Source organism: Doryrhamphus excisus, linkage group LG1 (assembly GCF_037039965.1).
Source record: "Doryrhamphus excisus strain RoL-2023G ecotype Guam linkage group LG1, RoL_Dexc_Guam_v1.1, whole genome shotgun sequence".
Taxonomy (NCBI): domain Eukaryota; kingdom Metazoa; phylum Chordata; class Actinopteri; order Syngnathiformes; family Syngnathidae; genus Doryrhamphus; species Doryrhamphus excisus.
Window position 1 is genome coordinate 16,351,800 of NC_136357.1, and position 27,697 is coordinate 16,379,496.

At 42.3% G+C, this 27,697-nt stretch overlaps 4 protein-coding genes across 6 annotated transcripts in view; 2 read left to right on the forward strand and 2 right to left on the reverse strand.

Moving 5' to 3' along the window:
* The window catches only part of ireb2 (iron-responsive element binding protein 2), an 11,682-nt gene extending 3,967 nt beyond the window's left edge, over window positions 1–7,715 (reverse strand). For both annotated transcript variants that reach the window (XM_078791591.1, XM_078791590.1), the window contains exons 1-13: window positions 7,582–7,715; window positions 6,310–6,396; window positions 6,075–6,240; window positions 5,858–5,995; window positions 5,368–5,598; window positions 5,222–5,291; window positions 4,962–5,145; window positions 2,062–2,201; window positions 1,815–1,986; window positions 1,634–1,734; window positions 1,442–1,558; window positions 1,205–1,364; window positions 65–200 (exon numbers count right to left, since the gene is read on the reverse strand). In XM_078791591.1, coding sequence (XP_078647717.1) covers window positions 65–200; window positions 1,205–1,364; window positions 1,442–1,558; window positions 1,634–1,734; window positions 1,815–1,986; window positions 2,062–2,201; window positions 4,962–5,145; window positions 5,222–5,291; window positions 5,368–5,598; window positions 5,858–5,995; window positions 6,075–6,240; window positions 6,310–6,396; window positions 7,582–7,606 — 1,727 coding nt within the window. In that variant the 5' untranslated portion in view covers window positions 7,607–7,715. The remainder of the gene's footprint in view (window positions 1–64; window positions 201–1,204; window positions 1,365–1,441; window positions 1,559–1,633; window positions 1,735–1,814; window positions 1,987–2,061; window positions 2,202–4,961; window positions 5,146–5,221; window positions 5,292–5,367; window positions 5,599–5,857; window positions 5,996–6,074; window positions 6,241–6,309; window positions 6,397–7,581) is intronic.
* A 624-nt stretch (window positions 7,716–8,339) lies between these two features.
* Window positions 8,340–11,363, forward strand: slc25a44a (solute carrier family 25 member 44a). The gene is made up of 4 exons (XM_058076441.2): window positions 8,340–8,487; window positions 8,937–9,656; window positions 9,725–9,852; window positions 10,418–11,363. Exons 2-4 carry the CDS (start codon window positions 9,023–9,025, stop codon window positions 10,607–10,609), a joined length of 954 nt encoding a protein of 317 aa, XP_057932424.2. The 5' UTR covers window positions 8,340–8,487; window positions 8,937–9,022; the 3' UTR covers window positions 10,610–11,363.
* A 329-nt stretch (window positions 11,364–11,692) lies between these two features.
* Window positions 11,693–15,985, reverse strand: skic8 (SKI8 subunit of superkiller complex). Of its 2 annotated transcripts, XM_058076442.2 has the most exons (11): window positions 15,771–15,985; window positions 15,399–15,456; window positions 15,268–15,295; window positions 14,246–14,351; window positions 13,728–13,900; window positions 13,041–13,189; window positions 12,887–12,980; window positions 12,725–12,818; window positions 12,546–12,638; window positions 12,033–12,111; window positions 11,693–11,856 (listed from the first exon to the last, which is right to left on the reverse strand). In XM_058076442.2, the coding sequence occupies exons 2-11, from the start codon at window positions 15,408–15,410 to the stop codon at window positions 11,767–11,769; spliced, it is 918 nt and encodes a 305-aa protein (XP_057932425.1). In that variant the 5' UTR covers window positions 15,411–15,456; window positions 15,771–15,985; the 3' UTR covers window positions 11,693–11,766. The 2 variants fall into 2 exon arrangements, with proteins under 2 accessions (XP_057932425.1, XP_057932426.2); XM_058076443.2 differs by lacking the exons at window positions 15,399–15,456; window positions 15,771–15,985 and having other exon boundaries at window positions 13,728–13,967.
* Window positions 15,986–17,727: 1,742 nt separating this feature from the next.
* LOC131131673 (cellular retinoic acid-binding protein 1) lies at window positions 17,728–27,233 on the forward strand. The gene is made up of 4 exons (XM_058076576.2): window positions 17,728–17,902; window positions 21,997–22,175; window positions 23,780–23,893; window positions 27,008–27,233. The coding sequence occupies exons 1-4, from the start codon at window positions 17,833–17,835 to the stop codon at window positions 27,056–27,058; spliced, it is 414 nt and encodes a 137-aa protein (XP_057932559.1). The 5' UTR covers window positions 17,728–17,832; the 3' UTR covers window positions 27,059–27,233.
* The last annotated feature ends 464 nt before the right edge of the window (window positions 27,234–27,697 follow it).

Below are 27,697 nucleotides of genomic sequence, written 5' to 3' on the forward strand. Positions count from 1 at the left end.
GTTAACATTTACATACTACACACACACACACACACACACACATGATATTTTTGATGACTCCTACCCCAGCTGGTTGAAGTACGGCAGGACCCCACTGGCGTTGAGGTAGTGCGTGACCATGCCACTTCCTGGCGCCAGGCTGGTGCGAATGTACGGCTTAACCATAAGACCCGCCTCCACAGCCTTCTTGGCCAGCAGACCTGTCATCCGTGTAGCCAACATTAGCTTATGTCCACAAACAGGATGATGAAAACACAACGGCAGGGTGTATAACGCATGCTCAGGTAAAAAGTGGTGGAAAAAACATCCGTGAATTATTTTTCCAAAATTCCATTTTACTTCTTTTTTCAGAAATGTGTTACGATTGTTTGTTACTTTTGCACGATTTTTATTGCCATAGAGGGTGTGCTTTTTGTGTTAGTATATAAAATGTCTGTTAATTAAATGCCAAAATCTTTTAAAAAGGATGTTGTTTGGCTAACTTTTCCAATAGGGTGTTAGCCTCTGCACACACTGATACAAAATCTTCAAGAAACGCCACGCTTGTGGTTAAGGAAGTCATTGTCACCGATGCATCATTGCATCATTCATGTAAGATATTTTTTATAATACCCTTTAGGGCTGCAACCATTTTTGAATAATTTGAGTATTTTTTAAAAATACTTAATGTTTTTTTGGCTATTTCGAGGAATCCTTACATTACCAACGCGTGTACGTCACCCACATAGGGGATGAAGAAGGAAGCGGGTGTGTTAAGATGTGGGGAGATTGAAGAAGAGGCGAGAGAAAGCGACAAGGCAACGAAAAAGAAGGAAAACAAAGTTTTTTGTTAGTTTCACCCAAAGGGAGAATTATATTGTCTTTTTTTTTTTACATAAAACCCTAGAATATACCTAGAAACTTAAGTAAAAGCTGTGGCTTGCTGTTCTTCAATTCGATTGGCCCTTTTCCAAAACATTTATAATATACCATTTCCTCCAAATGTAATCTTTATTTGCCTGCTTCATTCACACCAGTTAGTGTGAATTATTAATTATTTAGTGAAATCTTTTCTTTTTTCTTGTAAATTTATTATTGCTCTTAAAATATGTTTTTTCCGATTACTCGATTAATCGACAAAAATGTCTACTGTATGACTAAAATAAAATATTGGCTAGCTGCAGCCCTAGGTTAAAAAGAAGATTGTGGAACATTTTCTTCACACCTGCTGTCAGCATTACAGAGGGATTGCAGTTGTTGGTGCAGCTGATCACGGCGGCGATGACCACCGAGCCATGGACCAGCTGGTACTCCTGGCCCCCGTGCAGAAAGGGAACCTGTATGTGCTGCTTGTCCTTGGAGATATTGAAGGCTTTGGGCCCCACCTAAAAGCAGAGGCCTGAGGTCGTGTTCTGCTCTAATTACACCATGTAAGAGGATGGGAGGATGGGAGGAGGTGTACCTTTTCATCCAGGCAACTCTGAAATCCTTCCTTCATGCTGCAGACGGCCACGCGGTCCTGCGGCCTCTTGGGCCCGCTGACGTATGGCACCACGGAGCTCAGGTTGATTTCAATCACCTGTGAGGAAAAAAAAACACCAGCGTGATTGCTCTTGTCTCTGTAAGCCCATCCTCAAATGCATGCTTTAATTACCTCAGAATACTGGGGGTCTTCTACAGAGTTCTCGTAGGTTCTGAAGAGCTTTACAGACTTCAGATAGGACTCCACTAACTTGAGTTTTTCCTGGGAAAAGTCTGGAACAAAATTGATGACAATGTTCAGGACAGGACAGAGTGGAAGAGTATAAACAATAAAAGAACAAATGAGCGCTCACGCGTCTTTTTAAAGTGCTGCATGGTGACCCTGTCGATTGGGAAGAAGCTCACGGTGGCGTTGTACTCAGGGCACATGTTGGCGATGGTGGTTCGGTCCGGGGCCGAGAGTTGCGACACACCGGGACCGAAAAACTCCACAAATTTCCCAGCGATGCCGGCTTGACGCAAGTGCTGCAAACGAGACAAGATGTGAAGATGCGATATACGCGAGGCAAACAACCAGGAGAGCAGAGCAGCTGAAGTCACCTTGGTGATGCCCAGCACCACGTCTATGGAGGTGGTCAGAGGGTTGATGGAGCCCACCAGTTTGCAGCCCACCACCCGGGGAAGGGTCAGAGACACCGGCTGGCCCAACATCACCGCTTCAGACTCGATTCCACCCACACCTGGCAGATTCATGGTGAAATAACTCAAAATATGTCTCATATTTTAGATTCCTCAAAGTATCTTTTTGATAGCTCAGCAAACCCTTGGTGTGTCAATGAGCTTCATGAAATAGTTTTCACTTCAAAAGGTGTACCTTGTTAGGGTTACCTGCCTTATTAATTGGGTTACGGCAAATGGGTGTCCAAACTTTTGGCCTGTACTGTATATAACAATAAAATACTGTAATGTAGAAATGTATGCACTGTACTTTATGTCCAGAAGCATTTATTATGAACAATTTAATTGTCTATGTACCTACGTCACAGCCAGCAATTGGTCAAGGCAAACATTTCAAGAAATATTAGTGTGAGGGAGCTGCCAATCACCCTCACTGATCAGGTGTATGCCCCACTTAGACATTGTCATGTTTCTATTTGTGTATATAGCTGGCTTTTGTTATTTAAACATATATTCTGGTTAGTACTTAATTATATTTGTTTGCTATTTAAGTTGTTTAATTGCCACTTTAGTTTAGTTTTTTCATTTAGAAGTAATTGGTTTTGTTCCGGGGCGGCACGGCGGTCTAGTGGTTAGCGCGCAGACCTCACAGCTAGGAGACCAGGGTTAAATTCCACCCTCAGCCATCTCTGTGTGGAGTTTGCATGTTCTCCCCGTGCATGCGTGGGTTTTCTCCGGGTACTCCGGTTTCCTCCCACATTCCAAAAACATGTTAGGTTAATTGGCCACTCCAAATTGTCCATAGGTATGAATGTGAGTGTGAATGGTTGTTTGTCTATATGTGCCCTGTGATTGGCTGGCCACCAGTCCAGGGTGTACCCCGCCTCTCGCCCGAAGACAGCTGGGATAGGCTCCCGCGACCCTCATGAGGAAAAGCGGTAGAAAATGAATGAATGGTTTTGTTCCTAATTTCTCATCAGTTTCTCCTTTCTTTGAGGTGATTGGTCGGGGCACAAGCATGGAGGCGTGCCCATGTGAGTGCAGGCCTAGAGGCTGATCACCTTGATTGGACTCTCCCAAGTGTCACCTGGAGGAGGGGGGGTTAACTGGGTAGTTGTTGGGTAATCTAAGTTGTTAAATGTAATCTAGTGTTTAAAATGTATATAGAAAGTGAAAGTTCAGTGTGGTACTATTGAAAGGCTTTTGTAACATAAAAGAAGGGTGTTATAAATGTAAATATGGTACCTTTTAGACATATTGCCTCACCCTCTCATTGGGGAATTATGGTTGGCCCTTCACGGGTAAAAGGGGCTGGGTGAATTGTTGGTGAGGAGGCCTGTTGTGTGTGTGCTGAGGGAAATGCTATTGGACTGTTTGGCAAAATAAACTTGAAGAGCTCTCAAGCCCATGGTCTGGTGTGCATTTCAGATGCTATGGCTATCCCAAGCTAGTAAGAGGCCATTTTTTCCAACTTAAAATCTTACAGTTAGACTGTACAAATTGCCTTGGAGAACTTACATGCGCATGTGACAAACAGCAGTACAAGTGAGTGAAAGAAGACGTGTTGAACGACATATCAGCAACTTTGTATTTTAGCCCACTCAAATGGGAGTACATACACTCATTTAATATGCATTATGACCAGGCTCGGAAATGATCAGATCCCTGTCTCCGCAATACCCAACAAGCTCATCAAAATGTCTGGTCCACTTGTAATAGTCTTTCTCGTCTCTCACGCAAACACCAGCATCATTATCATCTTTTAAAGCGAGATATTGATCATCGCTGTGCATTCTCCCGTGGCAGAGGGCTCCTTCCACATATTGTTTTTTACATTCCCGCAACTGGGGGTTGGGGTGCCAAACCATTATACTAAATGATGATATGGTCTAAAAGGGGCAGAGCAGAAGCTTGGAGGCTCAGTTGAAGCAAACAGGCTACTGCGGGTAAGGTGGAAAAAGGCAAGGAATAAGCAGGAACTCAGTAATATGGTAGTACTTTGAATCCAAAGTATAGTATTTCACCAGTTGGCACAAACGCCAATCTGCCGTGCTAAGGTTGTGTTCCTCATGAAAGGACAAGCAGCAATATCACATTGCTAATATATTATCCCCTATGCAACAGTGGAGAAAAACGTTTTTTCTAAAAATGTTGACCTAAAAAATATTTTCGCAGCTAATTTTACATACATTTGTGTGCATCTTAAATGATGCTTTAAAATAAAATTTAAAAAAAAATCCTCATGGTGACTACTTATTTCAATTAAACAACATATTTAGCTTTGATTTTGTCTAAACTCAATTCCATCCATCCATCAATTTACTATACTGCTAATCCTCACTAGGGTTGTGGGGGTATGCTGGAGCCTATCCCAGCTGTCTTTGGGCGAGAGGTGGGGTACACCCTGGACTGGTCGCCAGCCAATCACAGTGGGATGTATATCGTACATCAACCTAAATATATCAAAATATCACTTTTTGGTCCATATCACCCAGCTGTAATATAGTGTAGTAAAAATATAGTATATATTTTAATAATATATTTGTACAAATGAATGTGTCATGACGCGTTTATTTGAGGTGTGGTATTTTTCTACAGTGGAAATTATAATGAAATATTAAATTCAATCACTGGATTTAAATTGTTACTATGAAGCTTGTTGAGTGTTCTCAACATATTTGATGACTTTTAAATCCCTTCTTTGACATGGACGTGACTTTTGATGTTATTCCGGTTGGCTCAGTCTCAGCTATCTCATGTGCTCATCTCAACTCTTTCCAACAGAAAATGATAAGGAGTTAAGTTTTTTTGTGTTTTTTTACCCCAGCCAAGGATGCCCAAGCCGTTGATCATGGTGGTGTGGGAGTCGGTGCCCACCACGCTGTCGGGGTAGATGAAACCTCCACGGACCTGGACCACTTTTGACAGATATTCCAAATTGACTTGATGGACGGCTCCGACGTCGGGAGGAACAACGTTGACATTCTTGAAGGCTTTAGAGCACCACTGCAGAAAAAGTACCAAGGACAGCCGTTGTGTAAGAGGAATATATTCTTCTAAAAGATCATATTTGAAGTTGCACCTTAAAGAACTGAAGTCTTTCTTTATTTCTTATCAGCTCCATTTCCTGATTCTTCACAGCTGTTTCGGCTCTGCGGAAGAACAAAACATACATTTCATTAAGTAAGCCAAGACAGGAGACAGGATGCCACAGCCCTGCACACTCACTCGGAAACTGGTTTCAGGTGGAAGGGGCAAAGGAGAGGCGTGTTCTCGATCTGCTGGACCGAGGTGTGAGCTGACCCCGCCGCAGACGATGGGGGTTCGCTGCAGGCAGCTTTGCTACAGGAGCCTTGCCTGCCACCACAGTGTGAAGCTCCTCTGGGAAGAGGCTTGGATGAAGGGGGCGGCCGGGAAGGACCTTCCCCTCCACCGGGGTTGGGAGCGTTCTGTATGGCACTGTGGGCGGAATGAACAAAATCTAATCAAATACAATGAATACAAATACAAACAAATACATCCTGGTAACTAAAATGACAGAGTTTCATCCACATGAATGGGGTTTTCTATTGCACGTTTAAATTCATTGTCTGTTTTTGTTGCAGTTTTAACACACTTAGATGATTTCAGCTGACTCTTGTTCTCCCGTACTCAGTGTGAAGGAACAAAATGATCATGTCAACCTCAGCTTTCATGGGCATTAGCAAGGCACACTCACCATTTGCTGAAGTCTTTCTGCAGACAGTGGTCCACGATGAGGTCTGTGGGGCATTTGGGGTTGACCAGGCTGGGATCCACCCCATGTTTGATCATGGCATCCCTCATGGCAGCAAGGTCCACCATGGCGGGGATACCACTAGGAGGTGAGGAAAACGGCATTGAACCTGAATCTATCTGAATGGGGAATATTTGATTTTGACAGAAAAACGACTCACGTGAAGTCTTGCAGGAGGACCCGCGCTGGTGAGAAGGGCACCTCGGCATTAGCTTGCTGCTGTTCCCAGTCCAAGATGTTCTCCACGTCTTCCTCTTTGATGTATAATCCATCGCAACTCCGGATGGCAGCCTCCAGCAAGATGCGGATGGACAGAGGCAGCTTGACTTAAGGGAGAAAAGCAGAACCATTAAACCCCCAACAGTGAAATAATACACCACATGGTCTTCACTCACCATATCTTGGATCGTTTAATTTGTGTGGATTGAAGAACTTGGGGCTTCCGTCAGGCAGTGCGTCAATTAGATGGCAATATGGGTGCTCTGTGGAGGTAGAGTAAATTTGAGCAATGGCCTACAGGAACAGTACAATAATGGCCTGAGGTCTAAAGTGAAGCGGAACAACACTGATGCACAAAAGAACAAAATATCAAACAGGCCTGGTACTCTCTGCAGTAGAGTAACACAAGGAAATACACAAAGAACAACTTTTCAAGGTTATTAACAAGTAATTTGTATCAAATGCCAATGTGACAGTGCATTCCCTATGGAATGATAGGCAGCAGGTTCATATGGATGATTTTCTACAGGACAATTTGGCAAATCTCACTCATGTCTCAGCAAGACATCACACTGGCACGTTTGAGTGCAGTTTACAATGAAACAGAACCTGTACAGGGAAATAGTCACAGTGTATAAACAGTGCAACTCCACACTTGAAGAAAAAAAAATGAGTGCACACTGCACAGCATAGAACTGGTTTAGTTGATTTGCAGATAAAGCTATGCAAACGCTGGGGTTGGACGTTTTATCAGCGGTAATTCGGGATACAAATATATAATAAAACAACCGCGCATAATAGAACGTAAACTCGTCAGTGGTGGAAATGAGTAGTGTTGAATGAGAAGCGAATACACTGTAATATTTGATACTATGAGTTCTTATAAAAGGGGGTAAAGTTGCCACTCTACGTATCTTGTAACTTCAACTTATATTTATAAGAAGCTACAAATTATTGTCACAATGGTACTTTAATTTGTGTTTATAACACCAGTGGACATGATGAAAAGAGCCCACCGTTGACAGAACACAGTCGGCGGCTACACTAGCTAGCGTGGGGGTGCTAACCTTATCATGAAGCCCATTCGCTAACTACTTATCACTCTGCTGCTGCTTGAACGACTGACCGTGATGATAAAAACACATTACAAACCACCAACCAAACGCCGATAAATGAAAATTACCACGACAATTAACAGAGAGGTTGTTGGTTAGCGGCAATAGCTAATTTGAACGCTTGCTCTTTGAAGAGCAACCAAGCGGGCTTGTAGTGTTAGCTTCTGTACGTCCCGCTTGTTTGACATCGGAACGCTTTGAATAACATTAACCAAACGCGGGCGTTCGTTTTAAACAGAAGAGTGGATGTGGACCGGAACCGTGTGGCTGACAGTAAACTGTCGGGAGACATGACACCAAGCAAGAAGGTGGAAGGAGAAGACTCCTCTTTACCTTTGCCTGAAGAAGTGAGCGCCATGATGACTTATGGAATCAACACGACTCATCTTCGTGAGCACAGTGGCAACACCAGACAGACCAATCAGAGGGGAGAGCGCTGCGGCCACGCCCACCCGGCAGTCAACAACTCTTTCGGTGTAAGAGCACCAGGAAAAGGCGCCTTATTAAAATAAAAGCATAATACTTTATTTTATATTTACACTTTTTAATAAGGCATTTTTGCCTCAAACATTAGAACACTATTAACAGGGTGTGGGCTAAACATGTAAAATATAGCTTATAGTGTGAATTTTCAAAAGTGTTCCAAATTAATTCTTAATTACCCTTATATGATATGTTTAATCACGATTTCGGTGACTTTAAAAACTGATATCGTCATGTGGCCAAACTTGGTGTTGTATTCAAGGACACTCCTCCGTCTTCTCTCGAGCCCCATTGTATAATTTCCAGTTTATGTAATTTACAATTTACGGTTCATCCTGAAAAAATATATAAGTCACCTCTATACAATGATTTTAAAAACAACAAGTTTTAATTAATCTATATTTTACAAGGTAACAATTGACATAGTTCAAAAGCTATACAGTTTGGTCAATTACGAGTTAAACGCGAATGCATCCGACAAAACAATCCGTCGGCCAAGTGATTAAATAATCACCTTAAATTAAATCATTTTGAGATAACAGATTGTCTGTATTTTTTGCCCGCAACAAAAAAATATGAATAATGATTAAAAAAAGACAACACAAAGACAGCGGCTAATAGATGACCTTTCACCTTTAGCTAGCATTGAGGCAGCAGTCATGGACGGAAGAAGACACGATACACCACGGTGCAGGAGAGCAGGTCGAACGAAAGAGTGAGAAGCAGGGGAGAATCGACATACTAGGCCTCTAAAAGGTAGATCGAAGTCGTGTTTTTAGGTGTAGTTTATAATCTGTCATAAGTAAACAACGTTGTGGTTGTTACCAGCTAGCTTACAGTGCACTGTGACTTTGCACGTGCCCCGCCTCCAGCTGATCTATTGTAACAAACATGACGATATTATTTTTATTTAGATACTTTAGCTACCGCTTGCTTGATTTTAAAGCCTAAAGTTATAATATGCTGACATGCTGAATATGTGACATCGTTTGCAACTTGCTCATGTTGGCGCATTTGTGCGCCCGCGCATGTACGCGGGACGTTCCCCTTTTTGAGTGTTGCTTAATCACTGCACAACATACTCATAGGCGAGGCAAATTTGGTTTAAATGCAAAGTATTAGAAACCTGTAAGTTGAATCCTGTCTTTGCACATTCAAGGGATCAAAACAATGTACTGTTATGTTGGATCTTTGGTCTCAAACAGTTGCAGTGGTGCTCAGATGGTCGATGACCTCAAACGCAAGGCTTTAGGGGTGCAGCAGTGCGGCCCCGGCCCGGCCCGACGGCACCATGCATCAAAAAGGAGCCATCCAGATTATTGAATGGGAGGACCTGGACAAGAGGAAGTTCTACTCCTTGGGCGTGCTCATGACCTTGACCACGCGGGCCACGGTGTACCCGGCCAGCCTCATCCGCACCCGCCTGCAGGTGCAGAAGGGCAAGACGCTGTACTCGGGCACGGTGGATGCCTTCTGCAAGATTCTGCGAGCGGAGGGCGTGCAGGGCCTTTACCGCGGCTTCATGGTCAACACCTTCACGTTGCTGTCGGGCCAGGCGTACATCACAACCTATGAGCTGGTGCGCAAGTATGTGTCCCAGTATTCGACCAGCAACACGATCAAGTCGGTGGTGGCCGGAGGGGCAGCGTCCCTGGTGGCGCAGACCATTACGGTGCCCATAGACGTGGTGTCGCAGCATCTGATGATGCAAGGCCAGAGCGAACACTTGACTCGTTTTAAGGCTAAACCCAAAATGATGCTGGTGGCTACCAAACGCAGACTGACCTTTGGGCAAACCAGGGAGATTTCAGTGCAGATCTTTGCAGCAGATGGCTTGAGGGGCTTCTACAGGGGGTACTTGGCATCGCTGCTCACCTACATCCCCAACAGTGCCCTCTGGTGGCCTTTTTATCACTTTTACGCAGGTAAAGCCAATCTACAGCATTGCTATTTTTTTTTTGTTTACACTGACACTTGTTTATGTCTTTTATAGAAAAGCTCTCCTTGATTGCACCCAGTGAGTGCCCCCACCTCATTCTGCAGGGCTTGGCCGGCCCGATGGCTGCCGCCACTGCCTCCACCATCACCAACCCCATGGACGTTGTCCGAGCTAGGGTGCAGGTACGCTAACAGGGAAGGGTCAAGTCAGGCATGATGATTTTTACTACAAGAAGGCGTAAAGACAGTAAGCTAACCTTAGTAACCCTTTTCCCATAGGAAATAATTAGGGATAATTCAGATAATTATTGCTCTGATATTAGCATAAAAATGCAATATCTGTATCGGATATTTTCCAAAAATTTCCCAAATGGTAAATTTTGGAAGCACAGCTGCAATAGGGGCACATTCAGAGATATGTATTATGTCACAGCAGTCCTTGTGTGAGTACTCAGCCTGTTAGTCTTCTCACATTGCAATATTACATTGCCAGGCATCAATCAACTGGAAGAAAACAAGGAAAACATTAAAAAGGTAGCCTAAAAACACGGTAGCATTGCATCTGGTGGTCGCAAGCATTTTCACATAAACGCCCAATGAGAACAAAGCCGAGAACCGGTAGTTCTGTTTGGGGAATTTTTTAGCTGCATCTTGAGCACAAAGCCTGTGTTGGCTGAGCCACAATTAGTCTCCAACTTGATATACACAATACATTTTAAATGAGCACCCCTTGGCCTTGTCCTTCCAGTTGGAGGGCCGCTCGTCCGTAGTGGAGACCTTCAAGCAGCTGCTGGCCGAGGAGGGCGTGGGGGCCATGACCAAAGGGCTGTCGGCCCGCATCATCTCCTCTACACCCACGTCAGTGCTCATTGTGGTGGGCTACGAGACCCTCAAGAGGCTGAGCCTGCGAGCCGACCTGGTTGAGTCCAGACATTGGTGAGGGAGGGAGGAAGAAGAGCCACCTCACGCCACAGTTTACCTCATCGCAGCGTCGCCATGCCACCATTAGGTCAAAACACTGCCAAAAATGTACACATTTTATTTTTAAATGTCACCCAGAAAATGAAAGTTTCTCTTTAAGGGACTGTAGCGGGACTTTAAAACTGCCGTACTTTGTATTTTAGCGACATTTTGTATGTGTCACGCTCTGAACCACCTTTTTATACGGTAGAACCTCCACATGGATCATATGAAAAACTGCTTTGAGAGAGCACAGCCAATATCTGATTGCATTCCAGTGATCACACTTGACAAAAAGTGCTCTAATTTAAAGAGAGAATGCACAATTCATGACAATAACGGCCAGTCACTGATTAATGTTTCAGGACACCTAAATAGCTAAATTTTGGTTACTAGGAACTTTTTTTTTAGACCTTCACACTTTGTTTGTGAGTCATTTTGACTACAACACAAACAGTATGAACAAGCCAAACAATCCAGGATAAGATACACACCAGCACAACAAAGTCAACAAACTGCCTTCCACTAAATGCGAGGACGTTTTTCCTGTTTGGAAAAACTGGAACTGATGAGCATGGATGGATGGACTGATGTTGAACTACACACTTAAATCTACCTACTGTCTAGTGTACTTTACGTTTCTGGGAATTGTTGCTGTAACGGGGAGTGCTTGTGGGTCAATGAAATGAATAAAACAAACAGTACAGTGGATGACACTTTGAAACCGTTTTCCTTTGTGCTACAAAATTACACCTGGGGGAAAAGTGAAGTAAAAAAAAAAAAAATTCAGCTATTTCATTTGTTCTATGTCTTTACTCAATTTTTAGTGTGGCCCTACTACTGGCTTCATACATTCCAACAGCCACCCGTGGTGCCACGATCGACCACTAGGGTGAGCTCAAATATCTTTGGACATGCTCAAGGAACTTCACTTGGTATTTCAAATATTGACAAACTAAACTTGCTTTGCCGAAGAGTTGTTTATACTGTCATTTTCCAAATTGCTAATAGGACCTGTATTTCACTATTTTCTTAACAAAGCCTATAAAACACCAGCCAAAATATTAAAAAAAACACATTTTATTGTAATACCATAAGCCAGCGCAAAATCGTTCAAAACAAGTGGTTTGTCCCGGGTCACATGGGACAGTCATAGATGTGAATGGTGCGGTCATCGCCAGCCGAGATGATCTTTGAGCCATTGCCGTTGTACTTGACACTCCACACCTGAAGAAATACCAATACAAGCATCGTCACTGCACAATTGTGTTAAATATATGAAAATACATCAGAATATACTCTTTATATGCTGAATGTGAGGGGGAAAAAGCTGAGCTGGTAAAATTGACAAAACAAGGACAAAAGTAGTAAACCCTACAAAAAATAAAGATGCGAGGTCTCACCTGGTCTTGGTGGTCAAAAAATGTGTTAATGCACGCTCTGGAGCTGGCGTCCCAAACCTTCACGCTCTTGTCCGAGGAGCTGAGGGCGGCACGTGGAGATGGAAAAGTAGATAAGTGAAAGGGAATAGTAGATAATTTTCCAAATTTTCTCAAATACAAAACACCCCATAGTCATCTTAATACTTACCCAATATAGCAGACATATTAATAGAAAATAAACCATCTCAGTCATAAATGAGGTAAGAAACTCACATTAGCATTGACTGTACTTCCTAGTGGCTATTGTCTCATCAATGTAACATTACTGACACCTACCTTTATCATAATTTTAATTTATTTTATTCTTTGCTTGGCCCCTAATAGTATGTGTATATTTCTTATCTTATATTCACTGACTGACAACTGCCTATTGGGGAATAATTATCTATAAAAATCTCTCTATTTTATATGCCCAAGCTTTCACAGGTTAAAGCCTTGGCAGATGCTCTACCTCCAGCTTTAATGAAATATTACCTTGAGACAAAGTGTGTGTTGTCCGGGGAGAAGGCCACATTGAGCACCCAGGATCCGTGTCCACTCAGCGTCCCTGCCAGACTAGCGTGTTGCCTGCAGAACAACATGGGGATGCTCTTAATCCACTTCCAGAAGAAGCAAAACAGAAGGTGCAAGTGGGGGCGGGGCAGGGCGCTCACACGTCATAAATCTTGATGTAACCGTCGTCAGAGGCCGTGACCAGCAGCTGAGAGTCAGGAGAGAACGTGAGCGACCGGATGGGCATGGCGTGACCTAAGCAGGGAAGAAAGTTTCAACTTCATGTTCGTCATTAGTACAAGTAGTTGACACGTCAAACGCACCTTCCAGCGTGTGGAGGAGCTTCCCGGTGGCGATGTCAAAGATGTTGATGATCCCGTCAATTGCGCCGCTGGCCAAATATTTACCATCAGGACTCTGAGAAGCAAAAAAAAGGATATTATAATGCTAATTATAGTCACTGTCTTCTTTCCTTACATAAGCGATGCTCAGGATGAATTTCCCCCGAGTGTCCAGAGAGTATTCCTTCTTGCCACTTTCCACACCGAAGATGTTGACCTTGCCCAGGTGGCTTCCTGTGGCGATGTACTTGGAGTCCGGTGAGAAGGCCACCGTCCAGGCATCGACTACACCAGAGAAACAACAAGACATGCATTTTTAAGTACAGTGGAACCCACTTTTGCTAACCTGACTCACGTTGACAAAAGCGAAACTGAACGTGAAACTAACACATATTGCACATATTCGCGACTGGCCATAGACACAAAGAGAACGGGTGGCATTAAAAGATTCTTTAACCTAAGGCAATTTGTTAACATGGTTTTCCTTCGTTTTTGTTTAAATCTTATGCTTTCATAATTTCCTTGTATGGCACAGCTTTCTTCGAGCGGCTAACATTCTAGCAAAAACATTGAATGGGTGCACTTTGGTAGCTGCTGTGGTAAAATCAAGTTTAACACTGCTATTATTCATCAGTGGGCAAGAGAAGTTGACTTGTCTTTATTACATGTATAAATGTATTGGCGTAAGAAATTAAAATTTTTTTTGATTATTTGGAATTCTATTTAAAAAGTCCTTTTTTAAGCGCCACCGCTGAGTAAAATGAGAAGGCACAAATGGAAGATGACAGGGCAACATTTCTCGCTCCACACCCACACATCTTACCTGGCCCGGCGTCCATAGACTTGATCTGTTTCCCAGACTCCAGGTCCCACAGGCGGATGTGCGCGTCGAGGGAGCTGGAAGCGGCAATGGCGCCGTTATGGCTGATGTCCACAGACACAATGCCCAGCTGGTGGCCCTCCAGTGTCCACTGCAGCTCCAGCTTCTCGTCTGACCTGTTAGGGAGCGTGTGTTGTGGTTGAATTTGTCCAAGATACTCATCCCTCTCATTGTTTACTTGTACTGCTCACACATATAATGAAATGCATCATGCAGAATTATTGCATTAAAAAATAAACAAGTGAATGATTATCTGGCAAAGCTGCTGCAGAACCTGGCTGTTCTGCACATTACATCTGTAAAGCTGACATTTACAGTGGAACTTACACAAAGTCAACGACAGGGAAAATTCCAACACAAAATCTGCTTAACAATTTAATACTGACCTGATAGGATTAAAAATAAGAAAAAAACACACACAAAAGAACGATCTGACATTCTCGCCCTACCAAAAAACTCACCACTTCCAAACTTTGACCATGTCGTCTAGCGAGCCGGTAATGATCGTTTCTGATCCATCCGCCTCGCTTTTACCCCAGGCTGCCGTCCAGATGGCATCGTCATGTGCTGTGGGACCAATAAATTGTAAAATCATGGTGAGGAATGATTTAAATATATATATATATATATACACACACATTACTGGTCACAACATTAGGTACCCAGTGTAAAGTGATCCAATACAAAATACGTATACAGGGGGTTCTCCATTTACGACGTACTACCATAAGTGACATAAAAACATAGCGGTTTGGGTCGTATACAAGACAAAGTTAAAAAAAAAGTTACGCATGTGTGTGCAAAAAATGCATATCCGCATGTAGCAACACCAAGGACAACATCCTGGCCTTCATCATGTCTTCCAGGTGCAAGGAAAAAGAAAGGAATCTGCATGGAACTAAAAACCAGACAATGCAAAAATGCACAGGAAGTGGACAAATGCAGATGTTTTTATATATCCGTGTGTTCAATATACAGTGTGAGTGACTATGGTGCTATTTTAGGTATTATTTCCGACTTATGTTACCACATTGGAGCGGAACCCCATCATAATTGTAGAACCCCTGTAACGCAAATTTTTGATTGACACGGTCTGAGAGGTTTTCATTCATGAATATGTGTACTATTACAATTAGTAAGTAGAGTACTCTGGAATGGTTAGCGCGCAGACCTCACAGCTAGGAGGACCAGGGTTCGATTCCACCCTCTGCCATCTCTGTGTGGAGTTTGCATGCTCTCCCCGTGCATGCGTGGGTTTTTTCCCGGGTACTCCGGTTTCCTCCCACATTCCAAAAACATGCTAGGTTAATTGGCCACTCCAAATTGTCCATAGGTATGAATGTGAGTGTGAATGGTTGTTTGTCTATATGTGCCCTGTGATTGGCAACCAGTCCAAGGTGTACCCCGCCTCTCGCCCGAAGACAGCTGGGATAGGCTCCAGCACCAGCACAATGAATGAATGAGTACTCTGGAGATTACTCACCGTGTTCTTGCTTAAAAAGAATGTTGTACTGAAATGAAAAGGTAGATATTTTTACAATTCAGCATGATTTTCTGTCATTTTAGGGTTCAGACTGAGTGAAAAAAATGGTAGTATTTCAATTTATTGCTTACTTGACTGCTCATTTTTGGGTTGTGATGATCGTTCAAGAGCCACCTTAACCAATGTACCCTACACACAAACATACAGAGAAGAGTACTGGCTTGTTATTATACCAATTTTCATAATCATCTTTATTTCGAACATGTATAAGATACACAAGTATACAACAGTTTCACAATTCACAACGTCCGAAAAGGAGTATGAAGAATCAGAGGTATTGTGTCTTGCAGAGTACGAGTAGTTATACGGTATCAGTTTATCGCTAGCTTGATGCTAGCTCAAAAATAACGAAGTTAGGTTGTTAGCACACGTCACTTACAGGTGCGATAACAAGTAAATAAACTGTGCCAATCCACGACTTGTGTAAAAGTGAATCCTCTGACCTTTTTAATCCTCGAAACCTGTGTGAATGGAAGTGCCTGCAAGACTTCCTTGCTTTACATGTGAAGCGCCATCACAACAACACCCGGAGCTACTTCCGCTTTGGCGTCTTCTTCTTCGCGTGTTGGCGCCATTCGAGTCCAGTCTGTCGCCACCACCGGCAGGGTGGAGAAACATCCACGTTTTTCTATGCCGCTTAACCCTCACTGGGATAGTGGAGGTATGCTGGAGCCAGTCCGCTGACTTCAGGCGAGAGGCTGGTCCCCAGCCAATCACAGGGCATATATAGACAAACAACCATTCACACTCACATTCATGCTAATAGCCAATTTGGAGTCGCCAATTAACCTAACATGCATGTTTTGGCAGAGACGGCACTGCGTAGGTCCCCGTGACCACTAGGGGGCTCCCAAGAGCAATTAACTTACAAAAAGAAAAAAGTTCAGATTTTTTCCGTTTTTTCATACATACTTAAATGTATGTTCATGTTCAAAAAAACAATATTATGTTAAAAGAGTGTAGTCTCCTCCTGCCTCTCTGCTCTAAGCGTCAGAGCTTTGCTATAGTAAGTATGTGAATGATCACTATTGGCAGTAATAGAAGGCCCCAAAATCACATTTTGCTTAGGGTTCCATGGAGGCTTTGTGTCTTTGGAATGTGAGAAGAAACTGAAGTACCCGGTGAGAACCCACGCACGCACGGGTAGAATATGCAAACTCCACACATGATATGCAAGCGGCACTTTGAACCCATATCTGTGGTTTAAACAAAAACAAAGACTACTGATAACTTTTTGCCACTTAAGCCCTCCTATGTCCAAGAACATACTCTTTGACTTTAGAATTAAGCTTAACATACAAAAAAGTAATATAGCAATATTATACAGCATCAGAACAAAAAAAAAACTCAGTTATTTGTGAAAATAAACTAAATCTAATTATGCTTGTATCGACCTAATACCTCCCCTGGTATGAATACTATCAATATTTTTATCAAACTGTCCATCTCATGAATGAAAAAACCAAATTCAGTGTCTCATAAAAAAGGAAACTACTGGTTCTAATCCAGGGGTCTCAAACACGCGGCCCACGGGCCAAATGTGTCCCGCAGGACACTAGTTTGAGGCCCCGCCTTGATATGAAAGTTTAATGTTAGTGCGGCCCGCGCAAGTTTGATATGGATGCTGTATGGTATCATGTACCCAGAAAACATTATTACGTTTGATTAATGTTCATGTTAAAGGTTAAATAACTGTTAATAGTTATCCTCCCTATCCGTGTGAAAGTGGTAAGTATTTGGATATTTAAGTTTAAAGGAAATAACTTGAAGGCTACCGTTTAGGTCGCTAGCTCTCTAGTTTGCGAGTTAGCATGTGTCTCAAGACCCTGCAGTTGCGCAATATGTTGTAAATAAAAAGAGTATAAATGTGACTATAGTCGTGTTTTGTCATGTCTACAGGGCTCTAATAATGCTTTGTTCATTTTAATCTGAAAAAAATAATTCGTCTACCCACCAACTATATGTGGTTTCTTAAGTTTTTATTATTTGTTTGTTATTTATTTTTCATCTTATTTTGTGCAGAAAAATAAAAATTAAGATATTTGAGAACAGTGGAATGTTTTATCAGAGCTTTTATTGTAGAAAATCGGAACCAAAGCACTGAAAAAGTTTGTATATTTTTCTGTTTTTATTAAATGCGGTTTTTTTTTGTTTTGTTTTTTGGAAAACCTGATGCGGCCCAGCCTCGCCCAGACCCTAGCTCCAGTGGCTCCCAGGTAAATTGAGTTTGAGACCCCTGTTCTAATCAGAAGATGAAATGCAAAAAACTGATCCTTGAATAATTAAGTTTCTATACAACTGAACTCCTGAGATGCAGAGCATGTGTGAAGGGAAAAAAAATTGGTGGAGGCAAGCCCCTGCAGAGAAGACAGGAGGAGGAGGAGGAGGCAAAGGAAGAGGAGGGTGAGAGAGTCAAAAAGAGAGAGAAGAGAGCGAGGAAGTACGGCAGACGTCCGAGCGTGGAACAGGTTCTCCCTGGCACTGACTCGCTCTCACTCAGCAGACATGTCCAACTTTGCCGGCACCTGGAAGATGAAGAGGAGCGAGAATTTTGATGAACTTCTGAAAGCTTTAGGTGAGTAAGCCTTCCTCTTCCTTCATTGCAACATCGCAGCCTGGGCCTCTCATCCACCACCAACAATGTGTTGTTCTTTTGGGAATGGCATGCATGACCTCCAACAACATGGCATTGTTTGGAGCGGCTCCCTCATGGGAACCCAGGCTGATCAGCTTGACATGGGAGATGATGATGATGATGACGATGATGATGATGATGCTTAGGGTGGGGTGGGGGATATAAAACAGTGGATGCTGAATTCCAGCCTGAACACAAGTGGCATTGTTGTTAACATGAAGTGACGCTGTGGGGGGGTGGGAGGGGGGCACAGGGATATTATCCACATTTAAGCCTTTTAAGTAGGCCACGCATGCTTTTTTTTCCACTTTTGTGTCTTCTTCTTAACTGACGTCGGCTTTGCTTTGGGACACATAAAGTGGGTCATTCATTTGTGTTTGTGTTGCGGCAGAGAGGGAACGTGAAAAAGGGAGGCGGGTGGGCGTTTGGAACGGATGAGGGGGGAACCTATATGGTGGGTACACTTTAAGTCGGGCACAAATCCTCACCAAAAACGTCGGACGACCTCTTTTAAATGTATCTCCCATAGGGAATCATGTAAATAAGAAATAATCTGTTCCAGTGTCAAGTTGTGCCCACACACAGTAGCAATATACTATCAGCTAATTGCTGCATCATGCCCAAGCGGTCTAAGTGTGCTTTGTGGACTTGGAAAAGGCATTCAACCGTGTCCTGTGGGGGGGTGCTCCGGTAGTACAGAATTGGTGGACCATTCGGTCCTTGTACAACCGGAGCAGGCGCTTGGTTTGCAAGTGGAGTCTGTTTCCGTTAAACGTTGGCCTCCGCCAAGGCTGCCCTTCAGGGACCTTAAAGGATCTTCATTCATTCATTCATTTTCTACCGCTTTTCCTCACGAGGGTCGCGGGGGTGCTGGAGCCTATCCCAGCTGTCTTCGGGTGAGAGGCGGGGTACACCCTGGACTGGTCGCCAGCCAATCACAGGGCACATATAGACAAACAACCATTCACACTCACATTCATACCTATGGACAATTTGGAGTCGCCAATTAACCTAGCATGTTTTTGGAATGTTTTTGGAAAACCGGAGTACCCGGAGAAAACCCATGCATGCACACATGCAAACTCCACACAGTGATCACCGAGGGAGGAATTGAACCCTGGTCTCCTAGCTGTGAGGTCTGCGCGCTAACCACTCAATCGCCGTGCCGCCCCTTATAGGATCATTCATTTTCTACGGCTTTTTCCTCACGAGGGTCGCGGGGGTGCTTGAGCCTATCCCAGTTGTCTTTGGGCGAGAGGTGAGAGGCGGGGCACACCCAATCACAGGCCAATCACAGGGCACATATAGACAAACAACCATTCACACTCACATTCATACCTATGGACAATTTGGAGTGGCCAATTAACCTAGCATGTTTTTGGAATGTATTTGGAAAACCGGAGTACCCGGAGAAAACCCACGCATGCAAACTCCACACAGAGATGGCCGAGGGTGGAATTGAACCCTGGTCTCCTAGCTGTGAGGTCTGCGCGCTAACCACTCGAACGCCGCCATGCCGCCCCTTATAGGATCTTGTCTCCGCTATTTCCAGACGATGTGGTCCTGATGCCCTCATCAGACTGTGACCTACAACGTTTACTGAGACTCAGCACCTCCAAGTCTGAGGCCATGGTTCTCAGTTGGAAAAGAGTGGATTGCTCCCTTTGGGTTGGGAATGAAGTCCTGCCCCAGTTCATCTATCGCTAGGTCTTGTTTATGAATGAGGGAAGTTTGGAGCTTGAGGTCGACAGGTGGACCAGCACAGTATGGCCAGTAATGTGGTCTTTGTACTGGAACATCGTGGTGATGGTCCAGAGAGCTCAGCCAGAAAGCAAAGCTTATCCTCATTAGTGTCACAGGGGCATGCTGGAGCCTATCCTAGCTGACTTTGGGCAAGAGTTGACTGGTTGTATGATCACCTATGGACTCGCCACCCTGGCGGGTCTGATTTTCGTGATATAACCTTTTCATTTTGGCACTCCTGTGATTGCATACTGTATTACCATCCATCCATTGTTTTTCTATGCAGCTTGTCCTCAATAGGCATGCTGGAGCCTATCCCAGCTGTATTCGGGCAAGATGGTGTACATCCTGGACTGGTGGCCAGCCAATCACAGGTCACATATAGACAAACAACCATTCACACTCACATTCACACCTACGGATTATTTGAGTCTTCAATTAACCTAGCATGTTTTTGGAATGTGTGAGGAAGCCAAAGTACACGGAATCAAACCACACACACAACTCGCAAATTCCACTCTGAGATGTTCCATCAAGTCACGTGCCTGTGAGTCATAACCATCTCATGTTCCGCTTTAATGGACCACCTCAAGTGGTGTCGACAGGTTTGTGGACGTAGCAGATATATAGACCTGCGTCATCCACCAACATCTGCCGCTGTGCCTCACTCACTACTTCTTATGTTGAAAATAAAAAAAGATGGCGCCGTCATGGAGGACGAGGGGCAGAGCGGTCTCTAATGTGGATTCCAGTCCTGCCGGGCCGCCACTTCCCATCAGCATCTTCTTAATGATGTCGCCACTGAGAGGTTACCCAGGGACCAATACAGCAGGGGAACAAGGGGGGGTGCAAGATGAGTGACCAAGACCAGCCATGTGTTTCGGGGCATGACTTCTTCAAAGGGCCCGGTCTTGGATTGGACTGAATTTTAATGGCTAGTGGACTTTGTAACAGTCTTTCCTCATGAAACTGCTCATAATGGACAACATGCATTCATAACACACATTGGAACACTCATAAAACCACAATACACAACCTCATACACACATCATGATAAACTATACAAACTAAAAATTCAATTGCTAGATTATGCATTTTGCACATTTGGACTTTAATGAGGTTTTAAGTAGAGCTACAATATGCTAATATAGGTTAAAACAAAGCCAAAATTTGTTCATTTTCTGTCAGGCATTGACACGGTCATACCATTGCCGTGTCGTTCTACATTTTTGGAAAGATCCCGAGCATTACAGAACAAAAAAGCACAAAAACATTTGGCCCGCGGCCTGCCTTGATATGAAAGTTTAATGTTAGTGCGGCCAGCGCAAGTTTGATATGGATGCTGTATGGTATCATGTACCCAGAAAAAATTATTACGTTTGATTAATGTTCAATAAATAACTGTTAATAGTTATCCTCCCTATCCGTGTGGAAGTGGTAAGTTTTTGGCTATTTAAGTTTAAAGGAAATAACTTGAAGGCTACCGTTTAGGTCGCTAGCTCTCTAGTTTGCGAGTTAGCATGTGTCTCAAGACCCTGCAGTTGCGCAATATGTTGTAAATAAAAAGAGTATAAATGTGACTATAGTCGTGTTTTGTCATGTCTACAGGGCTCTAATAATGCTTTGTTCATTTTAATCTGAAAAAAATAATTTGTCTACCCACCAACTATATGTGGTTTCTTAAGTTTTTATTATTTGCTGTTTTATTATTATTATTATATTTATTTATTACTGATTGATTGATTTTCTTTATTCTTGATTTGTTTATTTTCCATCTTATTTTGTGCAGAAAAATAAAAATTAAGATATTTGAGAACAGTGGAATGTTTTAGAAAATCGGAACCAAAGCACTGAAAAAGTTTGTATATTTTTCTGTTTTTAATAAATGCGTTTTTTTTTTTTTGGAAAACCTGATGCGGCCCAGCCTCGCCCAGACCCTAGCTCCTGAGTTTGAGACCCCTGGTTTAAACTTTTGATCAGCTGATAAATAGCCTATTTCACTTTGTTGTTTTCAATAAATGACTTTTCTGCGTGCCCACAATGCACAACCTCATAAACACAACATGATAAACCTCATAACCCATATTCATAACACAAATTCTCATACACACATCAAAACACTCCTCATAACCCTGATATCAAACCCTGATGTCATGCCCAATATGTATCATCATAACTGATAATAATAATGCACATCCTCATGCACACACGTTATAATCCATCTTCCTAACACAAATTCTCATAGTGTCAACCTTCACTTACTGACCTTCCCCACAACCTGCTTGCCTCAGGCGTGAACGCCATGCTGAGGAAAGTGGCGGTGGCGGCGGCCTCCAGTCCCCACGTGGAGATCCGTCAGGACGGCGAGCAGTTCTACATCAAAACGTCCACCAGCGTGCGCACCACAGAGATCAACTTCCACATTGGGGAGGAGTTTGACGAGGAGACGGTGGACGGGCGAAAGTGCAAGGTAAAGCGTTTAAAAAATAGCGTTTATTCCAAATGTGTCGTACAGTCATGAGAGAGGTGGTCACCTTCTTGCTGTCTCATCCATTGGTATCTCACTCACGTCTGATCCTTGAGATAGATGAGAAGTTCTCCTTAGAAGGTCCCCGGGGCAGATTATGATGAGCTCCTCTACTGTTTTTTTTTTCTATTCCATGAATAAACCCACTGCATGAGGAATTTAAAGTGACTCCATGCTACTACATTAGCATTATATTCAAATTATTACTACAACTGTCTATGAAACTGGAGATATTTACATTCCAGTAAGTATTATTTACATTATTATTTACTTATTTCACTTTCAATTCTTTTTAACATGTCGTGTTTGTGTTCATTGAGCTATGGAAGGCAGATATGACCTATTTTGGAGACAGCGTGGCTCCCTTGCTAGGCGCCCTGCGGCATGCTGGGTAGCAGACCGGCTCACAAACTGCGTGACGTCTGTTTGCAATGTGTCATCACACATCATGATGCTGTTGTGGTGTTTGGGTGTGAGCAGAAGCAGCAGTACTGTCACCGTCACCTCACATTAACAAGCCGGGCTGGTGGTCGGTTTTTTTATTTTTCTGCACAAAATAAGATGAAAAATAAACAAATCAAGAATAAAGAAAATCAATCAATCAGTAATAAATAAATATAATAATAATAATAAAAACTTATAGTTGGTGGGTAGGCAAATTATTTTTTTCAGATTAAAATGAACAAAGCATTATTAGAGCCCTGTAGACATGACAAAACACGACTATAGTCACATTTATACTCTTTTTATTTACAACATATTGCGCAACTGCAGGGTCTTGAGACACATGCTAACTCGCAAACTAGAGAGCTAGCGACCTAAATGGTAGCCTTCAAGTTATTTCCTTTAAACTTAAATAGCCAAAAACTTACCACTTCCACACAGATAGGGAGGATAACTATTAACAGTTATTTAACCTTTAACATGAACATTAATCAAACGTAATAATTTTTTCTAGGTACATGATACCATACAGCAGCCATATCAAACTTGCGCGGGCCGCACTAACATTAAACTTTCATAACACGCAGCCCGCGGGCCAAATGTGGCCCGCAGGACACTAGTTTGAGGCCCCTGCTTTACAGACTTCTACAAGCAGAAGCTAACATTTGTCGAGCCATGGCAAGGAATGACAAGATGTCCCAATATTTTTGTATCATATATCTTTTGGAAGCCCTGAGTCGTCAAGGCCAGATGCGGTTGAGTTTAATGGGATTAACGCGGTGATCTTTTGCAAAGGGTTCAAAAGCCTTATTTAATCTACTGGAGCCCTTTAGCTTCCATTTTCAAGATACGAGCAAACTGTGGGAAGCGTTTGAAAGGCGTGTGAGAAAGTATGACATAAGGCTTCGAGGTAAATGTTGTCAAATCCAACATAAGCAAGCAGGAAATGAGAAGCAAAGTAAAAACTACAGCAAAAGCAGTAAAGGTTGGGCCAAAAGACAAGCATGGCGAATTGGACTTGGCACAGCTTGCCTCTATTTTTAGATGGTGTGGTTCTTGGTGCACCGTGATGATGACCACTGTCTCCTCCCTCTGCCTTGCAGAGCCTCGCCACCTGGGAGTCGGAGAACAAGATCTACTGCAAGCAGACTCTGGTGGACGGCGATGGACCAAAAACCTTCTGGACCCGCCAACTGAATGGTGACGAACTCACACTGGTGAGTTGACGGTCCCTTAAAAACGTGTATATTGTATAAATATCTACACATATACATTTTCATAAAATGTTATCTATATTTGTAATTCTTAATTTAATTTAATTTAATTTAATTAAACTCAATTTAATTGTTATGTATTTTAATGTATTTTAATTTAATGTATTATAATATAATTTAATTAAATTTAATTTAATGTATTTGAATTTAATTGTAATGTATTTTAATTTAATTGTATTTTAATTTAATTTAATGTATTTGTATTTATTAATTTAATTTAATTTAATTGTATTTTAATTTAATTGTAATGTATTTTAACTTAATTGTAATGTATTTTAATTGTATTTTAATTTAATTTACTGTATTTGTATTTATTAATTTTAATAAAATTAAAATTAAATTTAATTAAATTTAATTTTAATGTAGTTGTATTTATTTATTCATTTATTTATTTACTTTTTAATTTAATTTAATTTAATTTGACTACCAATGCTAAATAGTGCCCCTAAATACCCCTTTCACACAGCCTATGAAAATCTTCCTGCCTCACCCTCCCCCCCTCCCGTGTGGCTGTTCTGTATGAACAGCAAGTAATGTAAGGATGATATCCAGACGCTTTCCTGTGTTTTGCTGTGTGAAAGTCACTGGGTTCTGTGTAAAAGGCAAAGTGGTATCTTCTGTAATGTCTATGATGCAGCAATTTTGACGGATCTCTGTGAAATGGGGCCAAAAACTGTTGACAGGAAGTTGCACATAAATCAATACAACATCCCTGGCAGAAGTAAATCATCTGCTTTCTAGAGCATCAAAAAGGATCTCTGTCGATTGCTTTGGTCCAATGGGATTTCTCCAGCAGAGATTCCCTGGAGATCTTCACTTAGAAGGAAACGATTCCCAAGGTTTTCTCCTGCTTTCATCCAAGCTGTGAAAGCTGAAGGAAGTGGAGCTTCTTCACTGACATCACGGTCACGTTTTTTCAGTCAGATTAAGTCCAAAGCTTCTCAGAAGATAATCAGGAGGGGAGGAATGTGTTCCAAGATCCACAGACGAAGACGCTTTCCTCTCAACGTTCCCACACTTTGGAATTGTTATTACTCGCTTGAAGCAACAAGAAAAGTTTGCTCAACTTTAGGGATGAGCTTTTGTGACTTTGTGAAAATTCCAGAACTCTTCTTTCCCGGCCTTAACACCTGGAAGAAGATCTTCTGCAGCTTTTGAGTGACAAAAGCAATGATGTGTCACTCTTAGTGACCTCCCTTAGGGAAAAACAATCTTCCGCTCTAATTGACATCAATCATTCCAGTCAAGGCTCTTCTCACCTTGTTCCTTCCTCACAGATCACCCTCACTCTGTTGAAAGGGAAAAGTGTCTCTTGTGTGACTGAACCCCACAGCAAATCAATCTCCTCCATCAATCAACCTGTCATCTCTCACACCAACTACCCTCATGTCCTCCTTCACTACATCTATAAACCTCCTCTTTTGGCTTCCGCTACGCCTCCTACCTCCTACCTACTATCTCTCCTCTGGACATGTCCCAACCATCTCAGGCCTCTAACATGTAATGTCCCTCTGATGTACTCCTTCCTGATCCTATCCATTCTGGTCACTCCCAATGAGAACCTCAGCATCCTCGTCTCTGCTACCTCCAGTTCTGCTTCCTTTCTCTAGACCAGGGGTCTCAAACACGCGGCCCCGCGGGCCAAATGTGGCCCGCAGGACACCAGTTTGAGTCCCCCGCCTTGATAGGAAAGTTTAATGTTAGTGCGGCCCGCGCAAGTTTGATATGGATGCTGTATGGTATCATGTACCCAGAAAAAATTATTACGTTTGATTAATGTTCATGTTAAAGGTTAAATAACTGTTAATAGTTATCCTCCCTATCCGTGTGGAAGTGGTAAGTTTTTGGCTATTTAAGTTTAAAGGAAATAACTTGGAGGCTACCGTTTAGGTCGCTAGCTCTCTAGTTTGCGAGTTAGCATGTGTCTCAAGACCCTGCAGTTGCGCAATATGTTGTAAATAAAAAGAGTATAAATGTGACTATAGTCGTGTTTTGTCATGTCTACAGGGCTCTAATAATGCTTTGTTCATTTTAATCTGAAAAAATAATTTGTCTACCCACCAACTATATGTGGTTTCTTAAGTTTTTATTATTTGCCGTTTTATTATTATTATATTTATTTATTACTGATTGATTGATTTTCATTTTTCATCTTATTTTGTGCAGAAAAATAAAAATTAAGATATTTGAGAACAGTGGAATGTTTTATCAGAGCTTTTATTGTAGAAAATCGGAACCAAAGCATTGAAAAAGTTTGTATATTTTGTCTGTTTTTAATAAATGCGGTTTTTTTTTGGAAAAACCTGATGGGGCCCAGTCTTACCCAGACCCTAGCTCCAGTGGCCCCCAAGTAAATTGAGTTTGAGACCCCTGCTCTAGACCAAACAACATGGCTGGTCTGACCACAGTTTTGTATACCTTTCCTTTCATTTTAGCTGAAACTCTGTCACACCTGACATTTTTCTCCACCCGTTCCATCCTGCCTGCACACGCTTCTTCACCTCCTTTTCACAATCTCCATTGTTCTGAACTGTTGACCCCAAGTACTTAATATTCTCCACCTTCTGTATCTCTTCTCCCAGTAACCTCACTCTTCCACTTGGGTCCCTCTCATTCACACATGTATACTCCGTCTTGCTGGCTAATCTTCATTCCTCTCCTTTCCAGGGCAAACCTCCACTCTTCTAGCATCTCCTCCACCTGTTCTCTACTCTCACTACAAATCACAATGTCATCTGCAAACATCATAGTCCATGGAGGTTCTTGTCTAAGCTCATCTGTCAGCCTGTCCATCACCATAGTAAACAAGAAGGGGCTCAGAGCTAATAAATGTGTTCCCCAAAGCAGAGAGCGAGACAATAGCTCTGGTGCAACATCGCTAACACAGGCTGATTGTGTGCAGCAGTGAAATCGTACATTTAATTGCTTTTAGACTTTTAGGGCTCCTCAGCCTTCAAAAATGGAAAAGAACAGACAAGATATTGCTGGATTTCTGTCATTTCGTCAACCGTTTATATTTTAAATGTGATCATAAACAATTCTGTTTGTTTGTTGCAGATTTTCGGGGCAGACGACGTGCTGTGCACTCGCATTTATGTGCGGGAATGACGCTTCCAAGGGGGAAGGGACTCATCTGGGACCACAACTCAATAGCTAACATGCTAACACCTACAGTTATTACAGTATAGTCTCCAAACAAACGCTAGTAATACATCTGTAGTCAACTCTCTCTTCTTTATTGCACTGATATTCGACGACAGAAACCAATAAAACTTTGAGAAAAATATAAAACAGATGAGCGTCTTTCTTGCGTTGCTTCTATGCTAACGATGTAGACATGTCGCATGAAAAAAAAAGTCTGGGTGAAGAATTAAGATGTAAAGGTAATGAAGCAGCGACTAACAAAACTACAGTACCTGATTATAGACAACCACAATGTACCCACCGCTGTTAATATTGAGACAATATCCAATCTAATTCTAGGTTTATGCTGTAATATGAGATTTCTCATAAATATACAAATATTATAAAAGTATAACTCATTCATTCAGTATCATTTTCTACTGCTTATCCTCACAAATATAATTAAACATTTTATATAAATTTTAATGGGCAGTATATGCCTACAATAACAATCAACAAATTAGCAGAATTAATAATATTAATGAATATTATTATTGTGTTCAACTATCAAAATAATAGTACGGATATAGTGTCAACATCTTCATTATTTTCATTCATGCATTC